This window comes from Chiloscyllium punctatum, chromosome 4 (genome assembly GCF_047496795.1).
Source record: "Chiloscyllium punctatum isolate Juve2018m chromosome 4, sChiPun1.3, whole genome shotgun sequence".
NCBI classification, from domain to species: Eukaryota; Metazoa; Chordata; class Chondrichthyes; order Orectolobiformes; family Hemiscylliidae; genus Chiloscyllium; species Chiloscyllium punctatum.
In genome coordinates, this window is record NC_092742.1 from 95,063,490 (window position 1) to 95,075,518 (window position 12,029).

At 42.0% G+C, this 12,029-nt stretch overlaps 1 protein-coding gene across 1 annotated transcript in view; it reads right to left on the minus strand.

The window, feature by feature from the left end:
- Nucleotides 1-12,029, minus strand: part of LOC140476552 (neutral alpha-glucosidase C-like) — a 117,796-nt gene that overhangs the window by 29,454 nt on the left and 76,313 nt on the right. The window contains exons 18-21 of the mRNA XM_072569334.1: nucleotides 9,066-9,309; nucleotides 8,333-8,397; nucleotides 6,030-6,106; nucleotides 255-329 (exon numbers count right to left, since the gene is read on the minus strand). Coding sequence (XP_072425435.1) covers nucleotides 255-329; nucleotides 6,030-6,106; nucleotides 8,333-8,397; nucleotides 9,066-9,309 — 461 coding nt within the window. The remainder of the gene's footprint in view (nucleotides 1-254; nucleotides 330-6,029; nucleotides 6,107-8,332; nucleotides 8,398-9,065; nucleotides 9,310-12,029) is intronic.

Here is a 12,029-nt window from a genome sequence, read left to right on the forward strand (position 1 = left end):
CGCTGCCCATATTCATATTGAGCATGACACTTGCAGGCAGCTAACAGAGGAAATGCTCTTCTCATTATTTTGTGTTGATTGTGAACACAGTCCATATGGCTGCAAGAGCAGAGTTCAGCCCAGTGCAGCACTTCCCCATGATTTATTAGTTTCTACTGCTGATCATTGTGGTTAAATTCAATGTTGGAACTATCTTCTCTCTATTCCAAAAAATGTTCCACTAAATTGCAGGATTAAACTAACTGCATACTTACACTATCGAGGGTTACTGAAACACGCAGAACCTGCTCACCATCAAACCGCTGTAATGTTCTGAGATAGTACCACAGCTTCAGGAAAAAGCAAAAGCAAACAGAAGTTGTGACAAAAATAATGTTGCAGTTAACAAAAACATATTCAATACAAAATCATGGGCCAAGCTACAGTAGGAGGAGGACAAAAGTTGTTAATAAACAGGACCTGGAAAAAGAACTTGGAAGCTGTGAAGAGGTGATGGGAAGATGACTAAAGGTGTGGTGGAAGAACAATCAAAGGAGTTTGGAGGTGACGTAGAGTATGGTAAAGTATAAATCTGGTGACTGAGGATGAGCTTGACAAGATGGAGGAGATGGGTGAAGAGATGGTGATAGCGAAGATGAAATTGAAAATGCAGGTCTTTAAGTAGGTGAGCAAAGATGGAGTTGATAAGATGGGTTTTGAGGCTGGTATTTTGTGCCATCTTGTCTTAACTCCTCAAAATCCTGTGTAGGTTCTTGGAGTGTGGTGCTGGGAACGCAAACAAGAGGAAGTTCAAATGATGAAAAGAAAAAAATAACACGGTTGGGAAGACATAACAGGTGATTTACACTTGGCACATAGGCTATGATATTTCATATTTCATCAGACCATCATATCCAAGACATCCCAATTTGGCTCTTCACTTGACCAGAGCTGACTGATGCCCTGGGTATTGAGCTACGCATTACTGGTAAAAGTATTAGTAGGATATTTGCAGAAATTTAGTGATAGTTGGATTTAGATGGCATTGATAACCTGGATTTAAGTTATTGTGGCACCTAAGATTTCAATATGATGAGCAGAAATTCGATGCTCGTCATCAGTTGGAAGTGAACTGCCTGTTATTTTGATATCAGCACAACATAAATTTCCTGGAAAATCATATCTACATGCTGCCTTAAATAGTCTTGAATGTAGGGACTGCTGTAGGTTACCAACAGGATCATAACTTTCTAAAATACAAACATTTTCTGTAGATCAATGCAGCAGTAATTTTCTTGGCTCGAGATTAAAATCACTGGTCACTGTGGTCCAACATGTATCTTGTGTCTCAGTTCCCCCAAATTCATTGTCATACCGTAGACTGCTTCTCCTTTCCAATTGTGCACCCGCCTCCCCCCCCCAATAATCATTCCCTTCTCTTCCTTGAGCATGAATGTCCATCACCTTGTGGTAGTCTAGGTCCATGTATTCTTGCAAAGAACTGGATTTATGTGTTTTGTTGTTTACTTTAGAACATAGAAAAATACAACGCAGTACAGGCCCTTTGGCCCTCGATGTTGCGCCGATCCAAGCCCACCTAACCTACACTAGCCCACTATCCTCCATATGCCTATTCAATGCCCGTTTAAATGCCCATAAACAGGGAGAGTCCACCACTGCTACTGGCAGGGCATTCCATGAACTCACGACTCGCTGAGTAAAGAATCTACCCCAAACATCTGTCCTATACCTACCACCCCTTAATTTAAAGCTATGCCCCCTCGTAATAGCTGACTCCATACGTGGAAAAAGGTTCTCATGGTCAACCCTATCTAAACCCCTAATCATCTTGTACACCTCTATCAAGTCACCCCTAAACCTTCTTTTCTCCAATGAAAACAGCCCCAAGTGCCTCAGCCTTTCCTCATACGATCTTTCTACCATACCAGGCAATATCCTAGTAAACCTCTTCTGCAACCGTTCCAGTGCCTCCACTAGTATGGCGACCAAAACTGCACACAATAATCCAGATGCGGCCGCACCAGAGTCTTATACAACTGCAACATGACCTCAGGACTCCGGAACTCAATTCCTCTCCCAATAAAAGCCAATACACCATATGCCTTCTTCACCGCACTATTTACCTGGGTGGCAACTTTCAGAGATCTGTGTACATGGACACCAAGATCCCTCTGCTCATCCACACTACCAAGTATCCGACTATTAGCCCAGTACCCCATCTTTTTGTTACTCATACCAAAGTGAATCACCTCACCCTTACCTACATTGAACTTCATTTGCCACCTTTCTGCCCAGCTCTGCAGATTATCTATATCCCGCTGTAACCTGACACATCATTCCTCACTGTCAACAATTCCACCGACTTTCATATCATCCGCAAACTTGCTCACCCAACCTTCTAGCCCCTCCTCCAGGTCATTTATAAAAATGACAAACAGCAATGGTCCCAAAACAGATCCTTGCGGAACACCGCTAGTAACTGCACTCTAAGATGAACCTTTACCATCAACTACTACCCTCTGTCTCCTTCCAGCCAGCCAATTCCTAATCCAAACCTCCAATGCACCCTCAATGCCATACCTCCGTATTGTTTGCAGTAGCCTACCATGGGGAACCTTATCAAACGCCTTACTAAAATCCATATACACCACATCTACCGCTTTACCCTCGTCCACCTCCTTAGTCACCTTCTCGAAGAATTCAATAAGGTTTGTGAAGCACGACCTGCCCTTCACAAAACCATGCTGACTATCCTTGATCACATTATTCCTATCCGGATGTTCATAAATCCTAGCCCTTACAATTCTCTCTAAGACTTTGCCCACAACAGAAGTGAGACTCACCGGCCTATAGTTACTAGGGTTATCCCTACTCCCCTTCTTGAACAAGGGAACCACATTTGCTATCCTCCTGTCTTCTGGCACTATTCCTGTAGACAACAAGGACATAAAAATTAAGGCCAATGGCTCTGCAATCTCCTCCCTTGCTTCTCAGAGAATCCTAGGATAAATGCCATCAGGCCCAGGAAACTTAACTATTTTCACCCTTTCCAGAATTTACAACACCTCTTCCCTACATACCTTAAAACCGTCCATTCTAATTAATTGTGACTCAGTATTCACATTGGCAACAACGTCCTGTTCCTGAGTGAAGACTGACGAAAAGTGTCCCCAATCTCTTCCGCCTCCACACGCAACTTCCCACTACTATCCTTGACTGGACCTATTCCTACCCTCGTCATTCTTTTATTCCTGACATACCTATAGAAAGACTTTGGGTTTTCCCTAATCCTACCAACTAAGGACTTTTCACGTCCCCTCCTTGCTGCTCTTAGCTCTCTCTTCAGATCCTTCCTGGCTACCTTATAACTCTCAATCGCCCCAATTGAACCTTCACACCTCATCTTTACATAGGCCGACCTCTTCCATTTAACAAGGGATTCCAATTCCTTATTAAACCGCAGCTCCCTCACACGACCCTTTCCTCCCTGCCTGATAGGTACATACTCATCAAGGACACTCAATAGTTGCTCCTTGAACAAGCTCCACATATCAATTGCGCCCTTGTCTTGAAGCCTACTTTTCCAAGCCACGCATCCTAAGTCGTGCCTCACCGCATCATAATTTCCCTGCCCCCAGCTATAACTCTTGCCCTGCAGTGCACACTTATCCCTCTCCATCACTAGAGTAAAAGTCACCGAATTGTGGTCACTATCCCCAAAGTGCTCACCTACCTCCAATTCTAACACCTGGCCTGGTTTGTTACCTAGAACCAAATCCAGTATGGCCTCACCTTTTGTGGGCCTGTCTACATATTGTGTCAGGAAACCCTCCTGCATACATTGGACAAACACTGACCCATCTAACGAATTCGAGCTATAGCTTTCCCAGTCAATATCTGGAAAGTTAAAGACCCCCATAACAACCACCCTATTACTTTCACTCTTCTCCTGAATCATCCTCGCAATCCATTCATCTATGTCTCTAGGACTATTAGGAGGCCTGTAGAAAACTCCTAACAGGGTGACCTCACCTTTCCTATTCCTAACCTCAGCCCAAACTACCTCAGATGGCGAGTCTTCATCCATCGTCCTTTCCACCGCTGTAATGCTATCTTTGGCAAGCAATGCCACACCTCCCCCTCTTTTACCCCCATCTCTGACCCTACTAAAATAGTTAAACCCTGGAACCTGCAATAGCCAATCCTGTCCCTGATCTAGCCATGTCTCCGTAATAGCCACAACATCGAAATCTCAGGTACCAACCCACGCTGCAAGTTCACCTACCTTATTTCGTATACTTCTTGCATTGAAGTTTACACACCAAGCCACTTTCCTGTTTACAGGTACCCTCCTTTGAGATTGATGCCATGCTCCTAACCTCCCTACACTCCAGGTCCTGCACCCTAAAGCTACAGTCTAGGTTCCCATGCCCCTGTAGAGTTAGTTTAAACCCCCCCCCCCGCAAGAGCACTAGCAAACCTCCCCCCAAGGACACTGGTGCCCCTCAGGTTCAGGTGTAGACCATCCTGTTTATAGAGGTCCCACCTTCCCCAGAAAGAACCCCAGTTATCCAGATACTAGAATCCCTCCCTCCTACACCATCCCTGTAGCCACGCATTTAACTGTTCTCTCTCTTGGTTTGTGGATCTGATTCCGGGCTTTTAAGATCAGGAATAAACAGATGCTTAAGCCTTCACACTGCTGCTGAGTAACTGGATTATGAGCTCTTACTCTTGGAGCCTGAACTCCTGCCCTGAACAGTATTCCTTCAAAGTCCTGTGGACTGATCCCTGAACCTGAGTAGGTAGTCCTGAGCTGCACCAGACATTTGGCCTCAATAGTTTGAGTTCAGCAGGCTGCAGAAACCAACTGAGCTTCCCAATGAAGAACGACGAAAAACTGGGATTAGGAGTGTGATTGGAGGGGATTGCAGTACATAGTTGGAAAAGGAGCAAATCAGGAACAGGACAATTAACCAGAATTGGAGATTTGGGGGCAATTGAGACATGGAAGAAGTAATGCACAATTGTGACTTCAACAACCAAACATTTTAACATGGAGCCAACAGAATTACTGCTACAACCTTTGAACTCGATTGAAAAATTTTAAGAAATTTATGTTCTTGTCGGTGGCCTACAGCAGTCTTTTTGAGGACTATCGGTTAGGCAGCACTTTCCTTCCAGCTGGTGATCAGTATCCTGACTTCCTGCTCAACATAGTGGAATCTAATGTTCAATCAACAGCAGGAGTGCCTTTAAGCAATCTTCAAGCTTCCCCAAAAATATCCTCTTTGGTATCAGCCCAGCAAGATATCAGGAATGGGGAAGGAGAAAGCAATAAATGAGATTAGGAAAGACAACTTCTGACATTACAAAAACAAGTATTCTTCAGTCATGAAAATAATTGAAGTTTAGTCATTTCCACTTGACTTATAGAATAACAAAATGTGAAACATTGTATCACATGAGCAGTTAAAACAAGTTGGGGCAGTACGGTGGCTCAGCAGTTAGCACTGCTGCCTCACACAGCACCAGGGACCCAGGTTTGATCCCAGCCTCGGGTGATTGTCTGTGTGGAGTTTGCACATTCTCCCTGTGTCTGCGTGGGTTTCCTCCGGGTGCTCCGGTTTCCTCCCACAGTCCAAAGTTGTGCAGGTCAAGTGAATTGGCCATGCTAAATTGCCCATTAGTCAGAGGGAAATGGGTCTGGTGGATTACTCTTCAGAGGGTCGGTATGGACTTGTTGGGCTCAAGGGCCTGTTTTCATTCCGTAGGGTATCTAATCTAATCTAATAGCATAGACATATTTCAAGAAAAACTAGATAAATACCCGCGGATTAAAAAAATAGCAAAGTGCACTGATGGGGTTAGATGAAAGGGGTAGAAAGAGGCTCATGTCTCCCATAAATACTAGTTGTACCGAATGTCCTTTTCTTTTCTATTCATTCCATTTAATTCATTAACATATTTATACAGCAGGCCTAGAAGTAATGTTTACTTTTAGACACACTGGTTATTTGTCTACTCACCTCCCCTTTCCCGGGAAGTAACACAATCACTTCTGTGATTCCAGCTTTGGTCACTGGATGCACCAGCAAGGCATCTCCTATAGATGACCAAAACAATATATCAATCCACATGTGGTTACTGAATTTATCAAAGATTATCCAGTTTGTGTTGTGCTATCGTATTTTTGAGAACTTCCTTCACCGCAATCAGAGGGATGTAAATGGGTCATTTCCACAGGGGATGATCAGAATGAGAAGACCTTTAACTGGGCTTAAACTGGAAAACGTTTCCAGCAGAAAAGTCAAAAATTCACAAGCATCATCTCTATCAGTGGGAAAAACTCAATGCAAAACAATGCAATATCCATGGATAAAGCTATCTACGTTAATAGTTGTCAATGCAAGTGCCTATATCAGAATAGTGTTACCATGTCTTAGAATCATAAAATCTCTACAGTGCAGAAAGAGGTCATTCAGCCCATTGAGTCTGCACTGACCCTTTGAACGTCATCCCATTCAGATCCACCTAACCAACACATGTCTGGAGTGTGGGAGGAAACCAGAGCACCTAACAGAAACCCACACAGATGGGAGAATGTGCAAACTCCACACAGACACCCGCGGCTGGAACTGAGGCTGGGTCCTCGCACTGGGAGACAGCAGTGCTAACTATTGAGCCACCATGCCCATCTTAAAGCTGCTGTTCAGACATAATATGAGAGCAACCACTTTGCAGCATGATGAATAAGTAAATATGTTTTGCAGCATATTTGGCAATGTTGAATACCATCTATCTATTCATGTTGTTAATACTTCAACTTTTAGATTTCCTATTTATATTACTGGAACATTTTCTCAGCCTGTTTTGTAATGGTTATTTTTAATTTGTTCACTTTCCTACTGTTCAGGTCACTTCAAAACTTGTCTTCTCTAGACCAGGTCAAAGTACAAGTGTCTGAGACACGTTCTCAGACCTGGCCTGAGACACATTCTCAGCCAAAGTACCTTTACAAACTGTTGAAATTATAAGAAATCAGAGGGAGATATTTGCTATCTTTCTATCTTTGTCAGGGAGTCCTTGTTTTGATCCTATCCTGATGGTATAGTTATAATCAGGAGTTAGGTATGGGGCAACTATGGGCACAAACTGTTATTGAATTTTTCACAACGCTGGTCTCTTCCGCCATAGCCTTCCAAAACATCTCCTTTTCAAATATGCAATAGATTTTCTTTGAAAATTACAATTGATTTTGCAGCTACAACCTACCAACTCACTGCATGAAAAAATTCTTCCTTGGATTTTTGTCAATGACCTCATTTTTTTTCCACCCGGTTATTAATAATAAACATTTCTCCCTATTAAACACCCCCCACCCCCCCATTTAATTCCAAACCACTATTAAATATTCTCTTAACCATACGTAGGATCAGGAGCAGTTCTTTAAGCCAATGAGCTAATGGTTAATTTGTATTTTAATCCCATCCATTCATCTTGGCCCCCAATCTTCATTACTTTTGTCTCACCAAAGTTTATTAATCTCAAAGCTGAGACTGTCAAATGACTTTCTGCCCTAACAGTTTTTTTTTGGGGGGGGGGAGACCTCTACAACTGTTAGCTTTAAGAAAATTGGCCTTGCATTACCCTGAACTGACTAGCTCTAATTTTAAGGTTATGCACTTTCTTTTAGCCTCCACTACCAGAGAAAAATACTTCTCTTGCACTCTATTTCCTTACTACTGACAGTTCTTCAGTTTCTCTTTCTGTGTTTTCCTCTGACATACAACTACCCAGGAAAAACTATTCAGAATTTCCTCTCCCTTCCTTATGCCCTCAAAGTATCTCAAACTCATATTCCAGTTCCAAGCAAACAAGAATCTTATTTATCTGAGTCTCACCACAAAACTAAAATCACAACATCCTCTGAATCCTCTTGACACTTTTCCTGACTGTGGCGCCCAGAATAGGTCACAATAAAATTAATGGAATCGCCTAGTTTATGACATGCATTGTAATACTTTTCTTTTTATCTCCTGTGACTTTACTTGCAAAACCATGGATCCTGTATGCATTTGAATAGCCTACTTGGCTTGTCCTACAAGCTTCAAATATTTGCACGTGCGAACTCTCAGATCTCTTCATTCTTGCACCCCAATAAAATTGCACCATTCAAACTGCTCTGCATTAACTTTCATCTGCAATGTGCATGTTTGTTTCACAGCTGTATCTTAAAGTCCAATACTGTTCTCAGAATTTAAAGCTCAGCCTGGTCACATATTATTTGTGCAACTGACAACTGGTGTTGACACAGACTGTTATACTGTACCTATCATGAATTCATCATCAACTGCAAATGTGTTGACCTCCTCAGGAAAATTCACCCATAAAGGTCTGTGAAGGAAAATGCCACAAATCACTTACTGTGATCATAAAGGAACAGGATTCACTGAGTTTGAAGAAAATTGATGAGATCTTATATGCAAGCGTTTAAAGCTGGGTACTAAAGTAGAGAACAAAATCCATTTACACAGCCAGTAAAGAATCTCTACTCAGGTCAAAATATCATATGCTAAAAGCATTGTGATGAGACACAAATTGTCGGCTTCCAGCACCTCACATGTGGACTGTAATTTTGTAATTCACTGCCAAAATAACTTCAAGAAGAAAGCAAGCCAAGTATACATCAAAAGAGGGGTTTGAGCGATATGTTGAGAGTCATCCATTAATCAAAGTTTTAAGTGAAAACTCCCTAGTTAACAGGGGGCTATTGGGCATTCAGCGAGGTCAATCCAACAGCAAAGGAAAATGACCATGAGAACTGCTAGTACCCAAGGAACAGGTACACCAGAAATTCAACACTTCCAGATAAAAGGAGGAGGGAAGAATTGGGCATCAGTTCCTCAGTCACCATTCTGGGATGCCAGAAGCTAACATAACTACTTAAGCCTGTTTCAAACCTCTCATCTTGTAATTCATTTAATTAAGCACTCGGTAACTCACCAGGAGCCAACAAACATCATACATTTATTGAAAATACGAATGGAGTGGGTGCTGTTTACCTGATTACTGGCTCTGCCTTGGTATGAGCCATGTAGAAGAGAGTGTACCAGAATGGCAACAAGGCATATCGCTCTCGAATTGTTTCCCGGATAATCTTAGTGTTGTCCTCTCCAAACAACCAAGGCTCTCGTCGCTTTGTCTCTGCATGGGAATGGTTCCTGAAGAAAGGTTGGTATGCAGCAGCCTGGTACCAGCGAACAAGGAGTTCTGGCTCAGGATTCTGTGCAAATCCACCAATGTCAGCTGAAGAAATAAAACATTTTTTGAAGATCAGAAGGCAGAACATCTTATATTGTGAGTATTCTCTCTCTTGCACGGAATTTTCAACAGACACAATTCTTTGAAAAGCCACAAGATGGGAGGTTTAGAAATCATTGCCATGTTAGGACTTATGAAAATGAACTTATCACAATTAACATTATACAGAAGCAGATATGATTGAACATGTGACTTTCCTCCTCCACTCATAGAGTCAATGGGTCAATGGGACATGGAAGACAATTTATCAACTGAAACATTTGGTAATACAAACATAGAAACTTAGAATATAGGAGTAGGAATAGGCCATTCGGTATTTCAAACCTGCTCCACCATTCAGTATGATCATGGCTGATCATCAGACTCAGTACCTGGTTCTCACTTTCTCTCCATATCTTTTCACCGCCTTAGAAGTAAGAACTTTTTTGAAAGATTTCAATGTTTCAGCCTCACTGGTTTCCTGTAGCAGAGAATTCCACAGGGTCACTACTCTCTGAGTGAAGAGATTCCCCCTCATCTCTGTCCTAAAAGGCCTATGCTTATCTGTAGACTGTAATCCCTGGTTCTAGATTCCCTGGTCATTGAGACATGGAACAAATATTTGAAGTCTTCCAAAACCTCAGACCTAGTGACCTATATCCTACGGATCTAAAACGATAGGTGGCAAGACAGTGGATTCTCTGGCTTTGATTGTCTGAAATTCTTTAGATTCTGGAAATGGTCCCAGCAGATGGGAAATCAGCAAATCTAATACCAGTATTCAAGAGGGAGAGAGAAAACAGCAAACTGCTGTGCAGTTAGACTGACATCAGTCATCAGGCAAGTGTGGGAATCGACCATTAAGAAAATCTTCACAATGGACACAGAAATTAGTGTATGATGTGGCAAAGACAACATGGTTTTACGTAAAGAGAAATTATGTTTGAGAAATGTATTATAATTATTTTAAAGATGTTACTACTAGGGAAGATAAAGTGGAACCAGTAGAATACATGGATTTCCAACGGGCTTCAATAATGAGCCTCACAAAAAATATAGGCAAGATATGGACTCATGGAGTTGGGTGTTCTAAATATAATCAACATACGCGTGAATCAGGATCTGGAGGAGGCCAGTCAGCCCCTTGAGCATGTACCACCATTTAGTAACATCATGGCTAATCTGATTGTAATCTCAAATCCAAATTCCTGCCTATCCTACATAATCTTTCACCCCTTAGCTTAACAATAATCTATCTATGTCTGCCTTAAAGATATTCAAGGCTAGTTAAGAAAGGTCGTAAGGAAAAGCCAGGGAATTGTAGACCAGTGAGCCTGACATTGGTGGTGGGCAAGTTGTTAGAAGGAATCATGAGGGACAGGAATTACATGTATTTGGAAAGGCAAAGACTGATTAGAGATAGTCAACATTACTTTGTGCATGGGAAATCGTGTTTCATTAACTTGACTGAGTTTTTTGAAGTAACAAGAGAAGTGGTGAAGGCAGAGTAGTGGACGTGATCTATATGGACTTCAGTAAGGTGTTTGACATGTTCCTGATGGTAGACTGGTTAGCAAAGTTAAGTCACTTGGAGTAGAGGAAGAACTGGCCATTTGGATAAAGAACTGGCTTTAAGGTAGAAAATAGAGCATGGTGGTGGAGGCTTGCTTTCCCGACTAGAGGCCTGTGATCAGAGGTGTGCACAAAGTCCACTGCTTTTTGTCATTTAGTTAAATGATTTTGATGTGAACACAGGAGGTATGATTAGTAACTTTGCAAATGACACCAAACTGGTTAGCGAAGAAGGTTACCTCAGAGTTGAATGGGATCTTGATCAGATAGGCCAATGGGTCAATGAGTGGCATTTGAGTTTAATTTAGGTTAATGTGAGGTGCTGCATTTTGGAAAAGCAAATCAGGCAGGATTTATACACTTGATGGTACGATCTTGGGTAGAGTTGCTGAACAAAGAGACCTTGCAGTGCAGGTTTATAGTTCCTTGAAAGTGGAGTCACAGGTAGATACCATAGTGAGGAAGGCATTTGTTTTGTTTGCCTTTATTGGTCAGAACATTAAGTATAGGAGTTGGGAGGTCAAGTTGTGACATTGATTAGGCAACTACTGGAATACTGCATGCAAGTCTGGTCTCCTTATAGGAACGAGTTTGTGAAAGTTGAAAGAGTTCAGAAAAGATTTACAACAGCGTTGCCAGGGTTAAAGGATTTGAGCTATAGGAGAGGCTAAATAACTGGGGTTATTTTCCTTGGAGCATCAGAGTCTGAGGGGCAACCTTATGGAAGTTTCCTGAACAGTGAAGGTTTCCTGAATTGTCCTCCAGGATGAGAAGATTGCTCTATGATGAAAGGCTGAGCAAAATAATTTTCTGGAATTTAGAACAATGAGAGGTGATCACACTGAAACATACATAATTCTGAATGGGCTTAATAAAGTAAACACTGAAAGGCTGCTTCTGCTGGCTAAGGAATGTAGAACATGGGGGCACAGTCTCAGGATAAAAAAGTCAGTCAGGACTGAGAAAATGTTGTGAATTCTTGAAATTCTTTATGCTAACAGGTTATGCTAACAGCTTCATCTAGTCAATACATTTAAATATAGAACCCCTACAGTGCAGAAAGAGGCCATTCAGCCCACTGAGTCTGCACTGAAGAGCATCTATTCAAACCTAGCCCCCCACCCTATCCGAGCAACCCTGCATCTTTACCATAG